Here is a 23,574-nt window from a genome sequence, read left to right as displayed (position 1 = left end):
ATAGTTATGGGAACAGAAGTGGATTTTGGACATAGGAAGCCTGTTTCTATTTTAGGCTGATAGTTTGCTATTCAGTATCCCAGAATTTCGTCTCCAACAGCACTTCCTACCCTCAACCTTGACCTCACATCAGTTCAGTTCAGTTCAGTTCAGTCGCTCAGTCGTGTCTGACTCTTTGCGACCCCATGAATCGCGGCACGCCAGGCCTCCCTGTCCATCAACAACTCCCAGAGTTCACTCAGACTCACGTCCATCGAGTCAGTGATGCCATCCAGCCATCTCATCCTCTGTCGTCCCCTTGTTATTCCTAAGTGAGGAACAAAGGCAAAATGTAGCAAATTGTAGGAAACTACATACTGATGAGATTTTTAACTACTGAAAATTTACTCTACTAAAACCAGAACACTAATGATACATATTGCAAGTAAACATCAGTTCAACTACAGACATTCTTCCCAAGGACCCATAGTCTTTGTCCCTGCATTGTTCACACAGAGTCACATGCTTACCCATGCTCACAGCTGTGCTTCTATCTAGGACTTTGTTGTTTAGTTGCTAACTTGTATCCAACTCTTTCACAACCCTGTGAACTGTAGCCCACTCGGCTCCTCTGTCCATGAGATTTGCCAGGCAAGAAGACTGGAGTGGGTTGCCATTTCCTTCTTCAGTGGATTTTCGTGACCCAGGGATCAAACCTGAGTATCCTGCACTAGCAGGTGGATTCTTTACCACTGAGCCATCTAGGACTTTAGTTTGTGCTAAAACTGTTTCTTTCTGTCCCCAACACACATGCTTTGTTTTAGGAATCTTCATATTCCCAGCATCTAGTAGAGTGCCTGATGTCTACCAGGATTTTGATAAATACCAGTGGTATGGAAGTAAAATTGCATTATATCCTCTCTATTAAACAGTTATCAAAGTCACATGCATCTCAGGAATTACAAATATATTAATATTTTCCAGATCCTGAGAGATGATTTATTTAATTTTGAAACATTTAAAGAAATGCAAATTGCTGAGGAGAGGAAGTTTGATAAGTTGCTAATAGACAGCCAATGCTCAAGTGCTCAACAAACTAAACAGATTGGCTTTTAAAAAGCTACATGTTAACCATATGATCCAGCAATTATTCCTGGGCATATATCTGGAGAAAACTATAATTCAAAAAGATACAGGCACCCCAATGTTCATTGCAACACTATTTACAATAACCAAGACATGAAATGTCCACCAGCAGAGAAATGAATAAAGAAGAATACTACATACATACGATGGATTACTTGGCCATATAAAAGAACAAAATAATGCCATTTGCAGCAACACAGATAGACCTAGAGATTATCAAACTGTAAGTAAAGCAAGTCAGACAGAGAAAGATAAATATATCACTCACATGTGGAATCTAATTTTTTTTAAATGATACAAATGACATTATTTACAAAACAGAAACAGACTCACAGATATCACAAACAAACTTACCAAAGGGGAATAAAATGGGGGGGATAAATCCGGAGCTTGAGATTGACATATACACACTATTATATATAAAATAGATAATAAGGACCTACTGTATATGACAAGCACCTCTACTCAATATTCTTTAATAACCTATATGGAAAAGAAATCTCGAAAAGAATGAATATATGTATATGTATAACTGAATCACTTTGCTGTATACCTTGAAACTAACACAACATTGTAAATCAATTATACCCCAATAAAAATTTTTTTAATAAAAAAATAAAAAGCTACCTGCTCTGGGAAGTGTAAATTTGGTTCAAGTAAAATCAGGCATTTCCACCACATTGTTCTCAGGGCAAGAAGAATTTAATGGATTTTTCAAATAAGTTTAGCTTATAACCAGAAAGCAATTAACACTAGAAGGACTAGAGCTTCATTACATTATTAAGTGCTTCATTTTGTCATAAAGTTAGTGATACCTGGACCAGATCACAGCTCCCCAGTACAGTGACTACATTCACAGGGAAGTCTAGTTCCCTGACCTCGTTGTTAAATGGAATTCCACTTAATGCAAAAAAATGCCTTCCCTCTCAAAGATGCTATTTAAATCCAACGGCTCTCATTGCAGTGGAGACCAAGGTAGAGTGATGCCTGCAACTTAAATTGCTTCTAAATAAACTAACTTGAGAAGGATGCAAAGAACTGAGGAAAAGAAATGGTAACCTAATAAAGTACTCTATATTTTTTTGTTGCTCTTTAATTTTACTTTCAGGAAAGAGTTGCAAAATTTAAAGGTAAAGACCTCATCATTCTTTTTAAAATCATTATGGCTCAAGGTATTTAAAAGTACTATAAACAAATGTTAATCATTTCCATTCAGTAGACCCTTCAGAATCCTAGGGAAAGTAATAATAAAAAATAACAATTGCTACAATACCACTTTATATTTGTTTAAGCTGACTTTTTCATTTTCTCTAATTATAGCTATATATAAACATTTTCTTATACTTGCTCTGTTGCAATTATTCTAAATGGCCTTTATGCCTAGCATAATGAGAAATTATAATGAACTGAAAACTCATTAGCAATGTATTCATAAGGAATCAAAATAATTTCAGAATTCAACAACAACCTACATGTAAATTTTTGTTTATTACCATATGGTATTCATTTATAAAGTAGCGAGCTAATAACCAAAACACTAGTGTATTGGGAGTTCCTCTAATAGTGCTGCCTAGAATTACTCAAGCAATATCAACTTTAACCTTTATTTTGTTATGGTGATATTGTCTCCTGATCTAGAATGTAATCTTGAGGGGTGGGGTGGGGTTGGGGTGTGTGTGTATATCTATCTATCTATCTATCTATATGAAAGTGAAAGTGTTAATCACACAGTGGTGCCCGACTCTTTGTGACTCCATGGACTATAGCCCGCCAGACTCCTCTATCCATGGAATTCTCTAGGCAAGAAAACTGGAGTGAGTAGCCATTCCCTTCTCCAGGGGATCTTCCCAGCCCAGGAATCTAACCCAAGTCTCCTGCATCGCTGGCAGATTTTTTCCCATCTGAGCCACCAAGAAAGCCATATCATTTTAAAAAGTTGATTAGGAGAGTCTTATAAGATTATATAACAAAACAACACAATGAAAAGATTCTTTTCATCAAGTACCTAGCATACTCTTTTCATCTTCCTGATTAGCCATAATCTCCATGAGGGTAGGGATTGTGTTTGATCCACTGCTGAATCCTTAGCAGCTAGCATAGCATCTGACACAGAAACGAACTGCACGTAGGTTTTTAGTCCTTCCTGTGGTTACCAGCAGACCTAAAGCTTCCTTGGTATAGTTCTAATAGTGCTCCAAGATGCTGCCTTGTGCCATTCACCTCTCTTCTAACTTTTTTCAGATTCTAGTGGGAATAAGGTATTGGGGAAATGAAAGTGTTTTCTCCTGTTAGAGAGGCTGGGGAACCCTATTCATGTGGTTGAATATTAACTGATTCAAGAATAAGTCCTGGTGTGGAGGAAAAGGAATACTCTAATACTGTTGGTGGGAAAGTGAATTAGAATAGCCAACATGAAGGACAGTATGGAGGTTCCTTAAAAAACTAAAACTAGAATTACTATCAGTTCAGTTCAGTTCAGTCACTCAGTCATGTCCGACTCTTTGCGACCCCATGAATCACAGCACGCCAGGCCTCCCTGTCCATCACCAACTCCCGGAGTTTACTCAGACTCACGTCCATCGAGTCAGTGATGCCATCCAGCCATCTCATCCTCTGTCGTCCCCTTCTCCTCCTGCCCCCAATCCCTCCCAGCAGCACAGTCTTTTCCAATGAGTCAACTCTTTGCATGAGGTGGCCAAAGTACTGGAGTTTCAGCTTTAGCATCATTCCTTCCAAAGAAATCCCAGGGCTGATCTCCTTCAGAATGGACTGGTTGGATCTCCTTGCACTCCAAGGGACTCTCAAGAGTCTTCTCCAACACCACACTTCAAAAGCATCAATTCTTCAGGGCTCAGCTTTCTTCACAGTCCAACTCTCACATCCATACATGACCACTAGAAAAACCATAGCCTTGACTAGACAGACCTTTGTTGGCAAAGTAATGTCTCTGCTTTTGAATATGCTATCTAGGTTGGTCATAACTTTCCTTCCAAGGAGTAAGCGTCTTTTAATTTCATGGCTGCAGTCACCATCTGCAGTGATTTTGGAGCCCCCAAAAATAAAGTCTGACACTGTTTCCACTGTTTCCCCATCTATTTCCCATGAAGTGATGGGACCAGATGCCATGATCTTCGTTTTCTGAATGTTGAGCTTTAAGCCAGCTTTTCACTCTCCACTTTCACTTTCATCAAGAGGCTTTTTAGTTCCTCTTCACTTTCCTATATGACCTAGCAATACAGCTCCTGGGCATATACCTGGAGAAAACTATGATTCAAAAAGATACATGCACCCTAATTTTTATAGCAGCACTATTTATAACAGCCGGGACATGGAGGCAAACTAAATGTCCATTGACAGATGAGTGGATAAAGAAGATACGGTGCACACATGCACACACACACACACACACACACACACACATATATATATATATTTATGGGATGGAATATTACTCAGTCATAAAAAAGAATGAAATAATGCCATTTGCAGCAACATGGATGGACCCAGAGATTATCATACTAAGTGAAGTAAGCCAGAAGAGACAGACAAATATCATATGATATCATTTATATGTGGAATCTAAAAAAAAAAAAAAAAACTAAAGCATACAAACAAACTTATTCACAAAACAGAAAGAGACTCATAGACATAGTAAACAAACTTATGGTTACCAAAGGGGAAAGAGGTGGAGGAGGGATAAATTAGGAGGTTGGGATTAACATATACCCACTATTACATATATATATATATATATAAAACAGATAAACCTACAAGGACCTACTGTATAGCACAGGGAACTATACTCAATATTTTGTAATAGCCTCTAACAGAAGAGAATCTGAAAAAGAATATATGTGTATATGTATATATATATAAGTATAAAAGTTATATATATAAATAACAGAATCACTGTGCTGTACACCTGAAACTAGCACATTGTAAATCAACTGTACTTTAATTAAAAAAAAAAAAAAGAATATGTCCTAAATGTTGGTTTCAAGCCTAATTCCTTGCTTTGTGATTTACCTCCCATTCCTAAACATGAGGGCTGAAACTTTCATCCAATTCAGGGATTGCTCAGTATGACTCTGTTAATTAAGATTTTATTTTATTAAGAATAGACAGAATGGTCCTGATGAAGCCACATAAAAGCACCGGCTGAATTCTCTCATGAAATCCAAGCTGCCTGATTTGACTTTATGCCTGCTTCATTTCTCTAATATTCCTTTTATCTTAAGCATGGCCTCTAAACTTCATTAACATCAAAAAGATTTTGTTAAGCACTTTAATGGAACATGGCACTGTACAAAGAGTCTTATAAGAACCAGATTCTTGTTATTTAGCAAGTTCAAATCACACACTTAAGACAGAAGTATTTATAGGACTCACACGCTTTATGCAAATACAGGCCATTCCTTGATTTACTTTGCATGATTCATAACAGCTAATACTTCCTGAGTCCTAACTATGTCCCAGGCATTATGTGAAAAGCACTTTCCTTAATCTTCTCCATGAAGTCCCCTAAAAACAATGAAGAAGGGGAGACACTGGCAAGTTACATAAACCTTCCTCAGTTAGTTATTAGTGACTCGGTCATGTCTGACTCTTTGCAACCCTATGGACTGTAGCCCCCAGGCTTCCCTGTCCATGGAATTCTCCAGGCAAGGATCCAACCCAGGTCTCCTGCATTAGGAAGGTCCTTAGGAAGGTCATATAGCTGTGACACCAATCCAGGTAGGACTCAGAGGCCAGGCCGGTTCTTTAACCACTCTGACCTGCTCCTGCCCTTTGGCTTATAACCTCCTCTCCCACAAATCTATTGCCTACTAACAGCCAAATACGCTCACTCAGCATTCACGGCAGCTACTGCCTGCAGCGGGGGCACGGATTGTGGTAGGCATGGTGTGGTGACCGACTTTCCTTGAAAAGTGAAATTCTTGGGTAGCCAGATAGTATTGGATTAAGTATTGGATTAAGTATTGTTAAAACCAGGGCAATCCTTGACTTCCCTGGCGATCCAGTGGTTAAGATTCTGTGCTTCTAATGCAGAGGACGTGGATTTGATCCTTGGTCAGGGAACTAAGATCCCACATGCCTGCCACATGGTTCACCAAAAAAAAAAAAAGAAAAGGACAGGGCAGCCCTGACAACACAGAATTATCAATCAAACGCAATTCTACTCTAAAAATAAAATCTGGACAGTTGGGACTCCAGACTGTTTCAAAGAGCTCTTCATTTAATCTGTAAGGAAACCTTAATGAAGAGTGTTTCTGCTCCCTGGCTCCCCTGCAAGCTTCTGTCCTCACTCATCCCCTATTACTCTTCATCCTCCAATTAGGATAGACTAGATTGCTGCCTCTACTGCCTCATTAACCATCAGGGCTCCGGACTCTGCCATTTGACTTCTGCCTCCACCCTTCTGCTGGAAGTGCTCTCCCAAAGGTCAGCAATGATAACAGACCACCATTATAATAATACCCAGTGGTTCCCGTGGATTTACTGGGCTCCAAACCCCATGGTTGGAGCTTTCTTTACACTGGAAAAACCAGGAGAACCTTAGGGTTGTACTGGATTTGCAGATGGTTTTGGCTTGGTTGGCTCGATTTTTAAAAATCAAGTCAGTATTAAAAGATCAGAATATCTTAGACAAAAGTCTGTATTTTGAGCGGTGCTGCCCAGTGTGCTATGGTCCTCACGGTGAATATATGTACATGTGGAGCTATCCGACCTCTCTCATTTATGTCACCTGCCTGACTCCCTATACGAGCAGTATTTACTCTCAGTGCTTTGCATGGATATTCTGGTCGGGACTGTGTAGCTGCCAGGAAAAGGGATATTATACACCTTAAACTTACAGAATGTTATATGTCAATCATGTCAATAAAACTAAGGAAAAACCCACATTCGCCAGATGGTCTATCATGACTTGTAAAAACCATCAAGTCCTAGACAATGCATGAGCACCTTCTGTGATGTCCAGTGGCCTACTCCATTTTCTGAGCTGTCTTTATGTTTCAGCCACCTGCTCTATTTGCAGACCTGCCTTGTCAGATCAGCAGTGTATCCTCTCTGTGCTAGGATACCCTGGGGCTGATCTTGGACACTTAAATTATATCCCAGATTGCTTTTTACTCTCTCTGTCACTCTCTGGGCCTCAGCTCCATCCTGGCTACTGTGGGTTGCTGGACTGCTGACACTTTGTCCTGCATACAAGCTTTGGAGACAATCTTCTTCATCGAGGGTATTTAAAAACAGAGTGAGCCGGGACCAGAATAACCTTCTCAAAGTATAGTTCTGATCGTATCCTTCTCTGCCTCAGAATGCTTGCAAATTAAGTATAAACTTCTCAGTTAAGGCAGCTAGGATTGTAAAAAAAAACAGAACCCTACTTGGGGTGACTGAGGTCAGATTTATGACATGGATACAGGAATATTACACAGGCCTCCAGAGCAAAGATCAGGAACAGGCTGAACCATAAAGAGACTGGCAAACTTTCTCTGTAAAGGACTACAGAGTAAACATACTAGGCTTTGCAAGTTATCTGGTTCCTGGCACTCTGCCAGAGACAATAGGAAAAGTAATGTGCTCTAATAAAACTTTATTTACAAAATCGACACCCAGCTGGATTTGACACACAGGCCAGAGTTTTAGGGTCCCTGGGCTTAAGCATTATCAGAGCTCACTGAAACATCTCTGTCATCCTCCACACACCTGCTTTGTTGTTCTCTTCCTGCCAACTACCATCCTTAGCATCTCTGGTGCTCATGTTGGAAAATGGCTTCTGAAAGCACTGACCTTTCAGGTCACAAGCTAAAGTTCAAGTGTTCTCATTGTCTTTCTTAGTCCTCATTCTAAATTCTTCGGGCAGAGATGTGGCCAGGCCTTTCTTGAGTCAGATACTTACCCTGAGACTAATCAGCTGTGGCCAGGAGTTTGGGTCTTGCTTTATGAACCAGAAGGGTGTTGGCACCCCCACCCCCAAAATCTCTTAGATCAAAGCAGAAGAACAGATTCCAGAAAAGGGCAAGGAGTTGGGCATACAAGTCAGTGAGAGTCCCTGTCTGCATTCATCCAAAGCTGTATTTTCAGCATTGTCCCCTATTAGAACCCTGATATTTCTTCTTGAAATAAAACGAACCCCTTGCTGTTCCTATGGACCCTGCATATTCCATCCTGGATGTGTGAACTCAGTCGCCTCCTACTCTTTGTGACCCCGTAGACTGCAGTTGGCCAGGCTCCCCAGTCCACAGGATTTTCCAAGCAAGAATACTAGAGGGAGTTGCCATTTCCTTCTCCAATATTCCATCCTGTATCCCTTCCATTTGCTAGCAGAAATTCTACTCATCTTTAAAGTCTCTTCTAGAAGGCCATCTTTGCCCTCGCTTTCCTCTTTATATCCACACAACTCTATTGGTACAGTGTGTCTTGTCTCATTGCTATTTCTGTATCTGACTTTTTTGTTTTGCAGTCAATAGATGCTCTGCTGACTGAGGAAAGGACTTACTCAGCATTTCATGCACTCTGGTACCTGTCAGAGCACAGGCTTGGAGTTCTCATTTGTTGAGTTTAACTACATCCTCAAAGCTGAATAATTCCAAATGGAAGAAATTTAGATTTTATAAAATTGCATCAATACAGGAAATACGGTATCTACGTTTAAGAAAATATTTTCCAAGATATAAACATTCATTTCTACATTTAGGGTAGCCAAATTAAAGTACATGTGGAGACAGAGATTATTTACAGCCAGCAAAATATATGTTTAAAAATGGCTAATAATAAGAAGAAATAAAGTCCCATTAGGATTGTCTTTTCTGTTACCGTAATAAATTAAAAAATGGAATACTACAGACATGACGTCTGATAAATAATAGGGAGGGTTATACACGTGAAGTAATCAAAATCGCTCTAAAAAACAAATGCTCCGAAACCAAAATGCTCCAATGATTATGCAAGAATTTTACCAAAGAGCCAGAGACCTCATCATCTAATCTCTTTCTTCCTAGAACTATTAATTAACATTGTTCCCAGAACTCTGCTAAAACTCCCCTGCTGAAAGGAAGAAAGTAAATACAGTACTGCAGAGAAAACTGGTTCATTCTACAGGAACTGTGAGAGGCTTGCGCTTTTGCGAAACAGAAAACACTTGCTGAAGAACTATTCCTAAACTATTAGAAACTACCTAAAAGCTTTTTTATTGTAACAGCATCCTCCTTGGAGACTGCGCTGGAATGTGCAGCAGGTCTTAAAACAGCACAGATTTGGCTCAAATCTGTAAATATTAGATGCACAGAGCCGAAGCCATTGTGTAGGGAATCGGGGTGGAGCGGGCGGGGTCCTGATTCTCGATGTTGATTAGTAGAATTCTAATTCCGTTTAGAATTTTTTTTTCCCCTACAACAATTATTACAGTTTCGCTAGAAAAATAAAATATCGGTTGTGCTCTCACCTGGGTTTCTAATTTTCAGCGTCTACCGGAGGAAAAAAAAAAAAAAAAAAAACAACCACCTCGTATTTATTCCCCAAGAATCACCCTTCTGCAATCTGCTGAGCCGCTGAGAAAACAGGAGCGCACAGCCCCACCGCGCCCCCCGACCCCGTTCCCACCGCGGCCACCTCCCAGCCGCCCAGCCCACCCCGCGAGTCACCCGGAGACGATGGGTCTCCGAGGCATCACTGTTGTCTGTTGACGTTTCTGGGTGTGGGGAATGCTTCAAACCAGTAAACCACTACACACAGAATCCCAGCTCGGACACCGAACCAAGCTATCCTCGCCTAGCTTTCTTTTCTCCCCGGCCTCGTCTCGCCAGGATCCTCGCCACCCCGGCATAGCGTCTCCCCGCGGCCTCGGGTGGCCCTCGAGGCACCTGCGCGCGCCCAGGACTCAGTCTCAGGGACGAGGCGGCGGGAAGGAGCCCGGCGGCGGCCACTCCGGGAGCGGCCCGGACTACAACTCCCATCACACCCCGCATCCGACTCCCTCCCCGGCCCGGCCCCGCCTCCCTACCTCGGCCGGCGGTCGGGCAGCGCCGAGCTTTTATCTGCAGACCGGGCGGCCGGGCGGACTCCGGGTCCTTGCCGACTACCCCCTAGACGCGAGCGCTTTGCCGGGCAGCAGCAGCGGCGGCGGCGGCTCCCAGCCGAGTTGTGCCTCCGCGTCCCCGCCAGCCCGGAGCCCGCGGGGGGCGCAGAAGGTCCGTCCCGACCCGGCGAGAGGATGGTCATCCGCGTGTTCCTCGCCTCCTCCTCGGGCTTCGTGGCGGTAAGCACGCAGGGGACCGGCCGCGGGCCGGGGTCGGGTCCCGCGGGGAAAGGGGACGCGGGTCCCGCGGGGCGCGGGCGGCGCTCGCCCCTATGCGTCTCGGCGCGGCGGGCGGCGGGAGCCAGCGCCCGGCAGGTGATCCATCTCCCTCGGACGACAATGAACGGGGCGGGGAGCCAGGGTGTGTGTGTGTTGTGGGGGGGGACCCCGGACTCACCCCACATGTCCACCCTGCACGGTCCGAGAGGGAGACCGGAAAATTGATTCGGCGGGAAGCCCCCGGCTCTAGTTGCGAGGCTCGGGGATTTGGAGAGGAGTGGTCAGAGAGCTTCGGTCGGGGGGCGGGGGGGGGGTCCCACTTTCCTTGATGAGCTTGACCGATTTGGGACATTCAGCCTGATTCCATTTGGTACGGGAACTTGTTAAACTGCTTGGTTTGCTCACCTAGCTCCTGAATGGAACAAGTTTAAGTGGAACTTGTTCTCCACCCTCTGTGCCCCGGCGCCAAGCACTTTACTTCAGTTTTATACCTGCGCAGAGAGATTCGTAAACCAGGTTTGTCCTGTTGTGCCAGGGGTTTTTGTTTTTTCTTTTTTGCATAAGGTGCTATAAATATGTTTACATCTATATGTAAATATGGTGTGTTTGGTTCATCTTCCTCTATGTGCTTAATTTCATCTTGGGGGTATGTAAATTGTGGTCTCTTTAATTATTTTAAGCTATTTTGTTTGGTCCGATGTTCTCGAATTTTTTTTTTTAGGGAGAAGTTACATAGCTAGATGTCAGACTTTAAGGAAAAATTCAGTAATAATAGCTCACTGAGTAAGACATGTAGCAGTATGTTTTACATGATTATTAAGATTTGGTTACCTTTAGCTGATTTAAACTGTAGATTTCAGGGGCTCTCTAGTGAGATATAGAGTTAAATACATCAAAAACTACGGTATTGATTGTTTCAAATTTAGCCCGGCCAGTTGATTGCCCGCCCGGAGACTCAACTAGGTTTTCCCCAAATTGGTTTCAGAAGGCAGGTTCGATGGAGAATCGAAGAAAATGTCGTTTGCAACATAACTCTGAAGTTTTTTATTTTAAAAAGAATTAACTTGTGGTAGAAAAAAGGCCCCCTTTTGTATTAGTAACAGGAGGTGGGAAACTCCAGTTTATCTTTATATGCAGGGATGTTCCTGGTCCCCAGACTCCTGATAGTTTTAGTGTTGCTTGCTCTCTGGGGCTGCTTAGTCATACCTGCCTTTTATAGATCCCTCCACCGCTCCACCGAAGCTACACTTCATGTGTTTGGGAACCCATAGAGTTTGTGGATAGATTTGTTTCACAGTCACTCCTTCATAAGTTCTACAAAGCTTTTGGTTTCACCGTCAACTTCCATAATTATTGCAATAGTATTTCATTGACTGGGAAGGGATGCTTTATAGTATTGATATTAAGAAACCTATGTTATCTATGTTGGACAAGTCAGAGTCAAAATTCTGAGGTCATCACGTGGCTTACCCTTCAGTAGGTAGTATATCAAGAGAGTTCTGGAACCCTGCATCTCTGTTTACTTATTTCCATTAACAGATATTATTGCCTGTCTGCTATGTGCCTTTTTAATTTTTAAATTTAATGATGGGTGTTTTGCACATGAAGCTAGACCTGAGAGAACCCAGGCAGGCTCTGATGAGCGGAATGAGCTTGGTTGAAGTACCTCATCTCTGCCTAAGTTTCTCATCGACAGAATGAAGAGTTGTGATGAAAAAGTTAGCATTCCACTCTAGCTTTAAAGTACTTTGGCTTAATTAGTTGGATAAATGCAGATAAATCCTCATAACAGCTTCTTTCACATTGACAATATACATGCTAGTATCAAAGTGAATTTTTTTTCCCTTTGGTGTTTCACTGGGATTCCCTCCCTGCCCCACCCAGTTTGTGTTCTAACAAGATAAGGTTTGAGCTGGAAGACATACTCTGTTATCATGTACCATATGTACAGCCCATGAACACTATTTTAGTGTACCTGATCTTTTTGGGTCTCAGACAATCCTCAGTCACTGAATCTCTCCACTTGTAATATCTCCTGTATCCCTGCACAGTTTTTCTGTAATTAATATATCATTGATACTTTTGGTAATGATAAGTTTCTGCTTGTATGCAAGAATAGTGATTTCTAAGAGATAATGAAGTTGTTTAGGTCAGCTACTGAGCAGTAGAGGCTCCCTGCTGGCATTATGCTGTGTTGAACTGTGAGGGCATAGCAGGGTTTTCTCTCCAGCAGTGTGGTACTGGCCATTGGCTCTGTTTTATCCAGTGGCCAACCATGACCAGCAAGTGCAAGGGAGAAAGAATATTCCTAAGTCAGTTTGGTTTTAGCTGAAGTTGATTAAACCACACGGAAGTAATGTGACTGGAAGTAGACTTGGCTAAGTAAGTCCCAGAAATTTCAAAAAAGATGCTCTGCCCCAATCCACAATAGATTTAAATAAACTGTTTAGGGAAAACCCTCATATCTTGTTCTGATTTCCCTGAACTCTCCAGCTTCAACACCTAACAGTGGTAATTGTAATAATTAACACCAAAAGGTGATTGCCCTTTTCTCTTCCTCAGCTCTGTGTAAAATCTGCTTTTATAAGAAATAAATGCAATGCCACGTTATTATGCTGTGGCTACCTGATAATAAGATTTCTTATCCAGCTGTCATCCATCTCATAGCAAAGGGCATTTTATTTCAGTCCTAAGAAAATACTGTAGTCATAGAAGTGCTGTTTTAAGACGTCTTGATTTATTTTGGTTGTATACCCAGCAGGGGTGATCTTGGTAACTTTATCCAGGAAATGTATTATTAATATGACTTTTTAAAAAACTCTATTTTGTATTGGAGTATAGACAGTTAACAGGGCCGTGATAGTTTCAGGCGGATGGCAAAGGGACTCAGCCATACATATACATGTGTCTTCTATTGAAAAACATTGAAATCAGCCCGTTATTTCATAGTCATTATTTTATTCATTCAGCAAGCATTTTATTCATTCATCTAAGTGTCTGCTGCTTGCCCAGCTCTGTAAGGACACGAATTGCCTGGGCAAGGCAATTCTTATGGGAATTGGAGGAGCGCAGAGGGTGTGGTTTCTGTGTTCTCAAAGAATTCCGGTGGGGATCATGCCGGGAGATAAGATAGGAAAGGTGAAACCACCAGTAATAAAGTACAACCCAAGGACACTTGCCTCTTTCAGGAACATTCTTAACAGAGATAGAAATAATATAGGCGGCAGAGGGATGCGTTGCAGGATGTCAGATAAGGAGATGTGCCAGAAGTCATAAAATATGCATGTGGGAGCCTCAGGCAGATGGAGGAGAGAGGGACTGACTTGGATTTGGAAACGAGGGGAGAGTGCCCAAGCCCACCTTGTTCAGGCTGGAAAGGGGGCGCCTTAGATGGGAGGGGGCAGGCTGCAGGGTTCCCTGTGGACATCTCTTGAGGACAGGGCAAACTCTGAGTCCATGAAGTGTTCGCTGCTCAGTCGTGTCTGACTCTGTGACCCCAAGGACTGTGGCCCACCAGCCTCCTCTGTCCATGGGATTCTCCAGGCAAGAATACTGGAGTGGGTAGCCATTCCTTTCTCCAGGGGATCTTCCTACCCTGGGATTGAACCTGGGTGCATTGCAGGCAGATTCTTTATGCCTAAGCCACCAGGGAAGCCCATGATAACAACGTCCAGAGTGCTTAGCGTCTCAGAGATGTCTTCAAAATCTGCAGCTGATGTGCTGTCTGGACCTTTGGCCCCAGGGAGGAAGGTGTGGTCTGATGGGGAGGGACCCCTGGGATGTGATTTCAGAAGAGTCTTTACCTTCCTGCCTGTCTTGACTGAAATTTCTCCAAAAGGAAGGAAAGCTTTTCACTCTTTGTTAAAGTCCTTGGGCTCCAGTGTTGGGGCTGGCAGAATACCGAGAGAGATTTTCTCGTGAAGTCCAACCGCCTCATGTCACAGAGAAGGAAATACGGCTGAGAGAATAAGTGACCTGTTCTGAGGTCATTTATGTCAGTCAGTGCTGAGCTGAGGGTTAAATGGAGTCCCGGTCACCTGACTCCTGAATGTGTTCATTCCTGTGTTCATTCGGCCCCGTGTGTATTCGTGCCTTGATGGACTCATTCATACATTAATCATTGAAAACCAACTGAGTACCAGGCTCTGTCCAACAAAGGTCTGTATAGTTTTTCCAGTAGTCATGTATGGATGTGAGAATTGGACCATAAAGAAGGCTGAGTGCTAAAGAATTGATGCTTTCCAACTGTGGTGTTGGAGAAGACTCTTGACAGTCCCTTGGACTGCATGGAGATCAAATCAGTCAATTTTAAAGGAAATCAACCCTGAATATTCATTGGAAGGACTGATGATGAAGCTCCAATACTTTGGCCACCTGATGCAAAGAGCCAACTCATTGGAAAAGACCCTGATGCTGGGAAAGATTGAAGGCAGGAGGAGAAGGGGACTACAGAGGATGAGATGGTTGGATGGCATGACTGACTTGATGGACATGAGTTTGAGCAAACTCTGGGAGATGGTGAAGGACAGGAAAGCCTGGCATGCTGCAGTCCATAGGGTCGCAGAGTCAGACATGACTGAGCGACTGAACAACAACCAGGCTCTGTGAGGTGCTATTATGTACTGGGTATATACCATGGTCAGGAGAACAGACACAGACTGCCTTCACGGCATAAATCAGTGCTGAAGCCCCACAGCTCAGACTTGGACTGTAAACCATTTCACCAAAGAGAATACAGAGCTGATGCTGGCCTGGGGGATGTTTCCATGGGACAAGGTGAAATGAGCCAGACAGCAGTAGTTTGGATGTTGGAGGGGACAGTCACTGGGAGGAAAAGATACAGAGAAATGGGAAGCAGAGTTGGAAGACGTGGACCTTTGCCCACAGCTGCAACGCTGTTTTCAAGAGAGGTTGGGAGTGGAGAGGAAACGGAACTGTGCTCAGAGTTGTCTTGCTCTTTTGAGCTTAGAAAGGCATTTTATTTTGCCTGATTTATAACTATTTGAAACATGCAGAGATCTGTTCCATCTCCACAGAATGTATCGTGAAGCTTTATTTGTGTAAGGCAACCTCCGAAAGGAATTCCAATGTAAATCAGAATGTGACCATGTAAAACAGACTGAGCATGAATTCTTAAGTGACTCTAATCCCAGAAAAAGCTGGTGAGGGTAAGCCTGGACTTGCTAGGATCTTTAATTCAATCCTGAGCCACATGGCAGGGTTGATTGCCATCTTGCAAGTGCAGAGGCTGAAGGTAACTGACCTGATTGAGATCATTTGCAGTTGAGGGTGAGACCTTGAGTCAGAGTCTGGCTGGCAGGTGGCTCTAAAGCTTCTGGAGCCAAGTTTCTGCACTGTGGGCACTGTCATGTCCTTGATGGAATGGAAGTGCCAGGGATGCTCGACATCCTGCAGTGTCCTGGACAGTCGCCCAAAAGAGCTGCTCCATGCAAAATGCCAGTGGTGCCCGACAAAAAATACTGCTGAAGGCCTTTGGTGGCGGGAGGTGTGGAATGACTTTAGGGAATTGGTGGGAGCATATAAGAAGATTAGAAGATAAAAGAATAAGGCTTCCCTCATAGCTAAGATGGTAAAGAATCTACCTGCAGTGCAGGAGACCTTGGTTTGATCTCTGAGTCAGGAAGATCCCCTGGAGAAGGAAATGGTAACCCACTCCAGTATCCTTGCCTGGAAAATCCCATGGACAGAGGAGCCTGGTGGGCTGCAGTCCGTGGGGTTGCAAAGAGTCGGGCGTGACTGAGCAACTAACAGACTAACATGGGGACAAAGTTGAAAGAGAATGTCAGGCTGGGAAGACTTGTGTGTTGTTTTTCTATGGCTGCCATTACCAAAGTACCAAAACTGTGGGGCTTAGGCAACAGACATTTGTCTCAAAGTGCTGGAACCTGAAAGTCAAGATCAGAGTGTTGGTCTGATTGCTTCCTTCCAAGGGCTGTGAAGGAGACTGCGCCATGGTTCTCGCCTACCTTCTGAGGGTTTGCTGGAAGTCTTTGGTGTTCTTTGGTGTGTAGATTATCTCTTATATCTGTCTTCATGTCCGCATGGCATTCCCCTTGGTGTATGTCTTTGTCTACCTTTCCTCTTTTTATATTGAACTTCAGCCTACCCTTTCACCTAATTTTGACTTGATCATTTGCAGAGGTCCTATTTCCAAATAAGGTCACATCACAGGTACTATGGGCTAGGACTTCAGCATCTTTTGGGGGAGACACAATCCAGTTCCCATAACAGCATGCAGGTTGAGAGTTGAACTAGAAGTACTAATTGATGGCACTTCCAGCCTTTAATTGGAAAGACTACGGGCAAATTTCCTGAATCCTAAAGTCAGCATCAGGGTATGAAATTTTAGTCATTGTATACACTAAGGTCCATCACTAGCGAGGGAGATTCTTCATCATCCCAAGTGAAGACCTGACCTCAGTTTTTCTAGTTCATTCTAATTTTTCCCAAATTTGACATCTTTTTTCCATTCTGTGATATTTTAAATTTGTAAATATAATCAAGGGCATGGACCCCTTTACAAAATTAGGGACTTTTAAAAATCTGTTTGCATTAGGACACTTTAAATAAATATTCCATTCTATTTGAGGAAACTAAATTTTGACAGCTGTTTATAAAAGTATGAGGTGGTTTCCACGTTGCAGGAATGTAAGTCTAGTTGTCTTGCCTTTTTCTGTGTTTTTCAATTTTTTGATCAAAACCAGAGAATAATGGAGAAGGCAGTGGCAACCCACTGCAGTACTCTTGCCTGGAAAATCCCATGGATGGAGGAGCCTGGTAGGCTGCAGTCCATGGGGTCTCGAAGAGTTGGACACGACTGAGCGACTTCACTTTCACTTTTCACTTTCATTCTTCGGAGAAGGAAATGGCAACCCACTCCAACGTTCTTGCCTGGAGAATCCCAGGGATGGGGGAGCCTGGTGGGCTGCCGTCTGTAGGGTCACAGAGTCAGACATGTCTGAAGAGACTTAGCAGCAGCAGCAGAGAATAACTGTTGTGAAACTAACCCCAAAAGTTGTGCAGGAAGCAGTGAGATACTACCACTAAAGAACATTTCTTCCTCAGATTTTTTTTCATGTTTAAAAAGTTGCAAAATGAATTACATGCTTTTTTTTTGTCAGTAAAGTTATAAATGGGTAACAGAGTAGAAAAAATCTAGATTAGCTGTGACAAACCTAGAGAGTATATTAAAAAGCAGAGATGTCACTTTGCCAACAAAGGTCCGTATAGTCAAAGCTGTGGTTTTTCCAGCAGTCATATACAGATGTGAGTTGGACCATAAAGAAGGCTGAGTACCGAAGAATTAATGCATTTGAACTGTGGTGCTGGAGAAGGGTCTTGAGAGTCCTTTGAACAGCAAGGAGCTGAAACCACTCAATCCTAAAGGAAATCAACCCTGAATATGTTCATTGGAAGGAGTGATGCTGAAGTAGAAGTTCCAGTATTTTGGCCACTTGATGCAAAAAGCCGTCTCATTGGAAAAGACCCTGATGCTGGGAAAGACTGAGGGCAGAAAGAGAAGGGTTTGACAGAGGATGAGATGGTTGGATGGCATCATCAAGTCAATGGACATGAGTTTGAACAAGCTTTGGGAGATAGTGAAGGACAGGGAAGCCTGGCATGCTGCAATCCATGGGGTCTCAAAGAGCCAGACATAACTGAGTGACTGAACAACAAGATTCTTAGTGAATGTGTCATTTTAAGAAAAAAATTATTTTTTGCTGCACTGGGTCTTTGTTGCTTTTGCATAGCTCTCTTTAGTTGCAGTAAGCAGGAGCTACTCTTCGTTGAGGTGGGTGGGCTTCTAATTCCTATCCACTGTGCCCCTTTTAACATAAAAATTTATTATGATTTAATGATTTTATGTGAAAGTTTAGAACACTTTTTTGAAATGTGGGTTTGGAAAAAAATGGGATCAAGAAATTATTAGTTTAGCTGCCAAATGTTAATTTTTTAAAAATTTGTGCCCCCAACTCTAAACTCAGAAGGAGACCCTTTTAGGTTTCATATGTTTTTCAGTACAGACTGCTTTAATAGGTGTTAGTTTAGCTGCAGGGTTAGTTAGAAACTTAAGTTATCATTTAAATCACATTCCTGTATTTGTTATTTTTCTGTGGTCAACTTTATATTCTTTTGTTTATCCATTTTGCAGGGAAGGAGCTTAGCTTTCCAAATTAGAAATTTATTGAAAATTTATTCTTTCTGTAAAATGGTGAATGTTTGTTAACCTGTGAGGGAAATCCTCCCCTTCTGATGATGTACACTTGTCTTTTGGGGTCCTCTTGTAACAAGAAGTCATCGAACTCTTCTGTTTGGTGTTTTTAAACCAATAGGGATCAGTTCTTACCATTGCCAAGTTTCTGATTGGTGGTTGGGATGGCTGGGGTGGGGCAAGGGTGGGGGGAGTCCGAGATTGGAAATTGACACCTGCAGCAGCTAAGCGGCTAGGTTAAAGCACTGGTTTCCCTTCTGTCCTCTTCAGAGGCTTGTCTGGGTTTTCCTGCCAGTACAGGCTAGTCCCTCAGGACCGGGATTGTGGCAAATATTTTCTCTTTTTTTGGCCATGCAGCAAACCTTAGTTCCCCAACTGAGGAGGGTCATACCCACTCCCCCTACAGTAGAAACACAAAGTCTTAACCACTGGACCCTCATAGAAGTCCCAAGACTATAGCAATTTAAAGTTAGTGCTGTTATTTCTTTTACGTTTGATTTTTTTTTTTCCCCGCAAATGCTAAAAGAGAAATCAACCCAGGAAAAGTACTTCATTGAATGTTTCCGTTCCAGACTCATGACAGCTTTGCTGTAAACTGACAGCTGAACTAGGTGCTGGCAGAGGGGGCCCCCCACCTATAACCCCAGGGCCCTTTAGGCTGGTATGGCCCCTGGGAGGTGCTGGAGCAGTTTGATTGGTCTCCTACATCTGATCCCTTGTGTTAGCTTTGACAACTTATTTATTCCTGAGAGGACCTGACTCCTTTGTAACTGGCAAAACCCCAAAGGGAGTTTCCTGGAACTGACCCCTGACAGTGGAAGGATAGGAGTGGAAGGATAGGAGCGGTCTGCCTTGTTGTGGGACCTTTGTGAGCTCCATGCCAGCATTACAGCCTGGCTCTTGAAACCGGAAATGGAGCTTGGCTCTGACTATGGGCAGAGAGTTCTACTGCTTCAGGATGCGTTTTCCACTTCCTACTAGTAGTCCAGGGGGTCGCTAGGAGTCGGACACAACTGAGCGACTTCACTTTCACTTTTCACTTTCATGCATTGGAGAAGGAAATGGCAACCCACTCCAGTGTTCTTGCCTGGGGAATCCCAGGGACGGGGAGCCTGGAGGGTTGCCGTCTCTGGGGTTGCAGAGTTGGACACGACTGAAGTGACTTAGCAGCAGCAGCAGCAGCAGCAGCAGCAGCAGCAGCGGTGATTAGCCCATATCTGGAAATGGCTTGTTATCAGCTTGGCTCTAGTGCCTTTGGGAGTGGAAGGCTAAGCGTGAGAGGTGACTTGCCTGACAGGTCAGTTCAGTGGTGTTTAGTAAATGGAAATACATGGAGTTAAAGTCAGTAGCTGTTGCTACATACCGATCTAGTATTAAAAACAAAGCAACCAACAAGGTTGCTTGTATAGTTCCCTGTATAGCACAGGGAACTATATCAGTGTCTTGTGATAACCTATAAGGGAAAAGAATCTGAAAAAGAATAGAGATATATGTATGTATGTATAACTGAATCACTTTGCTTTACATCTGAAACTAACACAGCATTGTAAATCAACTATACTTCAATTAAAGAGAAAAAAAGTAAATTAAAAAAATACACCACCTGTTGTGCATGTTAAGTTGGGAAACAATTTGTGGCTATATCTGATTTAAATCGGTTTATGAATACCATCTGATTTCAAATAGAACACGTTCAAATGAAAAACAAGACAACAAAGCAAAACAAAAACCCTCAAAGCAACGCAACCAACATAACTTTTGAGTCAGTTTGTTTTCCTTCTGTGGGTTGCCCGAGGAATGGAAGTATGTCTCCATTCATGACATCCCCACGTAGATTGACGCTTCCAGCTTCTCTGCTTTAGTAATCATGTTCCTTAGGACAGATCCTTTGCCTAAGAATTGGCCATTTCCATAAGCGTGGATTCCCCCCTTGACAGGAGGTTTGGGTTGCACTATCCCTTTATGACAAAACAACATATTTGCCAAAGTAGATCTTTGCATTGAATATCTGCTGATTTATTTAATTTATTTAATTTAAATTAAATTTATTTAATTCTCCAGAATTAAATACATTCAACTCAAGAGTCTACTTCTGCCTCGTCTTTGGATTATCTACCCTTGGGTAGATATCACCAGTGCAAGCACATTGGCTACATTGATGTAGCCTCATGGTTAAGGCGGGACTTGGGCCAAATCCTAGTCTGCGATTGGTGAGGGATGTGGCATTAGGCAAGGAGTCTCTGCCTCTTCATTTGTAAAAATGGGACTGGAGTGGTACCTTCTGTATAGGATTGCTGTGAGCATCAAAGATTTCTTCAATGAAGTATTCCATATAGAGTGCCAGGTACACAGAAAGTATTCAGTACCTGTTATCTATTATTTTCATTGTATCATCATTAACAGCAGCAGTAGTAATAACAGCAGTAATAAAAACATGAGAAATTATAACCCTGGATCGTACAAAATCTTTAATCATAAAAATATTGTGTTCAGTACATAGTACTTTACTAAACCAAGGGTACACACTGGTATAATTTTTAGAGAGCTTTTAGTAAATTTAAGTTCAGTTTTTGACTGAAATTTAAATTAAGAGCATTATTATTTGAGGTCAGTCCCCAAGCAAATCACTTAATTAGAGTTCTTCTGTAATGTGTGAGCACCATATAGGGACACAGCAGGCTGTGTGCGAGTCATTAAGCCATGTTTATTCACAGCCCACGAAGTGCTTACTGTGATGCAAATGGGCACTGTCCTTTGCTGTACATGGTATGTGATTTTAGAGTCCTCATCTGATTTAAGGCTTCCTAAACTTCACAAGTAGGTTTCATCCCAAATGGCAGCCCTGCCCGATGGATGGTGGCTGTCTGGAGAGCTGGGAGAGGGTTTGGGAGCCTTGTCTGGGATGAGCTGGGAACCACACAGTGTGATTGATTGTTGATGTCTGCTCTGGCACCAGAGAAGGCGGCCTGTACCGGGGCTCGTCCCCGTACTTGGCAGCCCTGTCTCTGCCTCTGTGCACATTTCAGATTCATGTAACTGAATGTAGAATGTTTTCAGTCTGTGAGTAGGAGGGAATAGAAATATTCGACAGTGGATCGAATTGATGGATTGTATCCTTTGCAAACATCTACTCTTAAATAAGGGGGTGGCAGCAGAGAAAGGTCAGGATCTCCGTGTTTAATGAAGATGAGTGATACTTTCCAGAAAAGACCATCATGATTCTTCTGACTGTGAAACTGAACACCAAACCTTGATGTGGTGAAAGATAGGCAGGGTTCTTTCACATCTGGCAGATGGGCAGAGGGATGGTGGTCAAAGAGAGCAGGGGCTTTGTGGAACAAGGTGGTGGAGACAGGAGAGGGAGAAAAGCACTGGAATAGATGAGGATCAGCCTGCGCGCCCTGCTGAGCCTTGAACATTGAAAGATTGGGTGAGTGATGAGTGTTTACCCATGCCTAGCAGTCTTGGACAGTTTTTTCCTGCAGGTAATTCAGTCCTTACAGTCACTCTACAGACTACAGGCTATATACCCATTTTGCAGATGAGAATATTGGGGGCACAAGAGTGGTTAAGTCACATGCCCAGCATCATTTAGCTCAGTGAAACCCATGTCTTCTGGTTTTGTGTCTAGTCCATTTTTTGTTACCCCACGTTGCCTACCAGAAAAGCCCCTGATTGGAGGCCAGTGAGAACCTGGCCATGCTGACCCAGAAAACTTGCTAGGATAACAGTGTGTGAGCCCAAGCTAACAAAGCAGGAGGGGCAAGACTCCACAGAGCCATTCCAGGGGCCTCCACTCAGCTGTGGAGCAGGTCATTTTAGGGACAGTGTCCTCAGGGCTTGTTTAAACAATGGCTTTGCTTCTTTAGAGACTGATGAAAGCTATCAGGAATGCTATAGATTGAGGGACCTCCCTGATGGTCCAGTGGTAAAGAATCTGCCTTCTAATTTAGGAGACGCGGGTTTGATACCTGGTCAGGGGACTAAGATCCCACATGCCACAGGGCAACTCAGCCCTTGCACCACAATGAAGGCCCAGCACAGCCAATATAAAAATAAGTAAGGTTTTAAAATAAAAAAAAATTTTTAAGTACTGTTGACATGGAAAGCTAGTCTTTCATAATAATAACTGTCATTCACAGCATGTGCAGGAAGTACTCAGGGCTTTGTGTTTGTTATTTGTATTCCTTAAAGGAACTTGGCCTGGTAGCCATTGGAAGCGGAGAGAATGGATTTTCAGCGCAGAAAGACCTGGGTTCAGATTATGCTTCTGGTTCCCCAACTGGCAGTAGAGTTTAGCAGGATAGTTTAGCAAGTCTTTTTATTCCTCTGGACCTCAGCGTTCCCATTTGTAAAGTTGTTGGGAGTTTCAAGAAATGGCAGCTGTCAATAATATTATGAGTTCATTTAAATTTAAGTTAACAGTAATTCTGTGGTCTTTGGTAAATTTTCAACTTCAAGTGAAACTATTAAGATTTAAAGAAAAGAAATTGTTCTTATAACCAAACAATAAGTCCTATATTCGATGGAACACATTCCTAGGAGGACCTGAATTTGACATTGCTTATTGTGGTTAACATGTGCTACCTCATGGCCTGTTTGCAGAGGCTGGAACCCCCTTTTTAAAAAATTTTTTAATTGGAGGATAATTGCTTTACAATATTGTTGGTTTCTGTCACACATCAACATGAATCAGCCATAAGTATACACATGTCCCCTGGCTCTTAAACCTTCCTCCCACCTACCACACCTCTAGGTTGTCACACAGTACCCGATTTGAGCTCCCTGTGTCAAAAAGCAAATTGCCACTGGCTATGTATTTTGAATACGGTAATTTGTAGATTGCTGTGCTACCGTCTGGATTTATCCCACTCTGCTTCCCCAGCGTGTCCCCAAGTCTGTCCTCTGTCCACAT

At 42.8% G+C, this 23,574-nt stretch overlaps 1 protein-coding gene across 1 annotated transcript in view; it reads left to right on the top strand.

Moving 5' to 3' along the window:
* Window positions 1-9,782: 9,782 nt before the first annotated feature.
* The window catches only part of SH3BGRL2 (SH3 domain binding glutamate rich protein like 2), a 73,337-nt gene continuing 59,545 nt past the window's right edge, over window positions 9,783-23,574 (top strand). The window contains exons 1-2 of the mRNA XM_006046993.4: window positions 9,783-9,806; window positions 9,905-10,387. Of these exons, the coding sequence (XP_006047055.2) occupies window positions 9,783-9,806; window positions 9,905-10,387 (507 nt within the window). The remainder of the gene's footprint in view (window positions 9,807-9,904; window positions 10,388-23,574) is intronic.

The sequence above is a fragment of the Bubalus bubalis genome, chromosome 10 (genome assembly GCF_019923935.1).
Source record: "Bubalus bubalis isolate 160015118507 breed Murrah chromosome 10, NDDB_SH_1, whole genome shotgun sequence".
NCBI classification, from domain to species: domain Eukaryota; kingdom Metazoa; phylum Chordata; class Mammalia; order Artiodactyla; family Bovidae; genus Bubalus; species Bubalus bubalis.
Note: the sequence above shows the minus strand (reverse complement) of the source record. Positions and strands in the feature narration are given on the sequence as shown.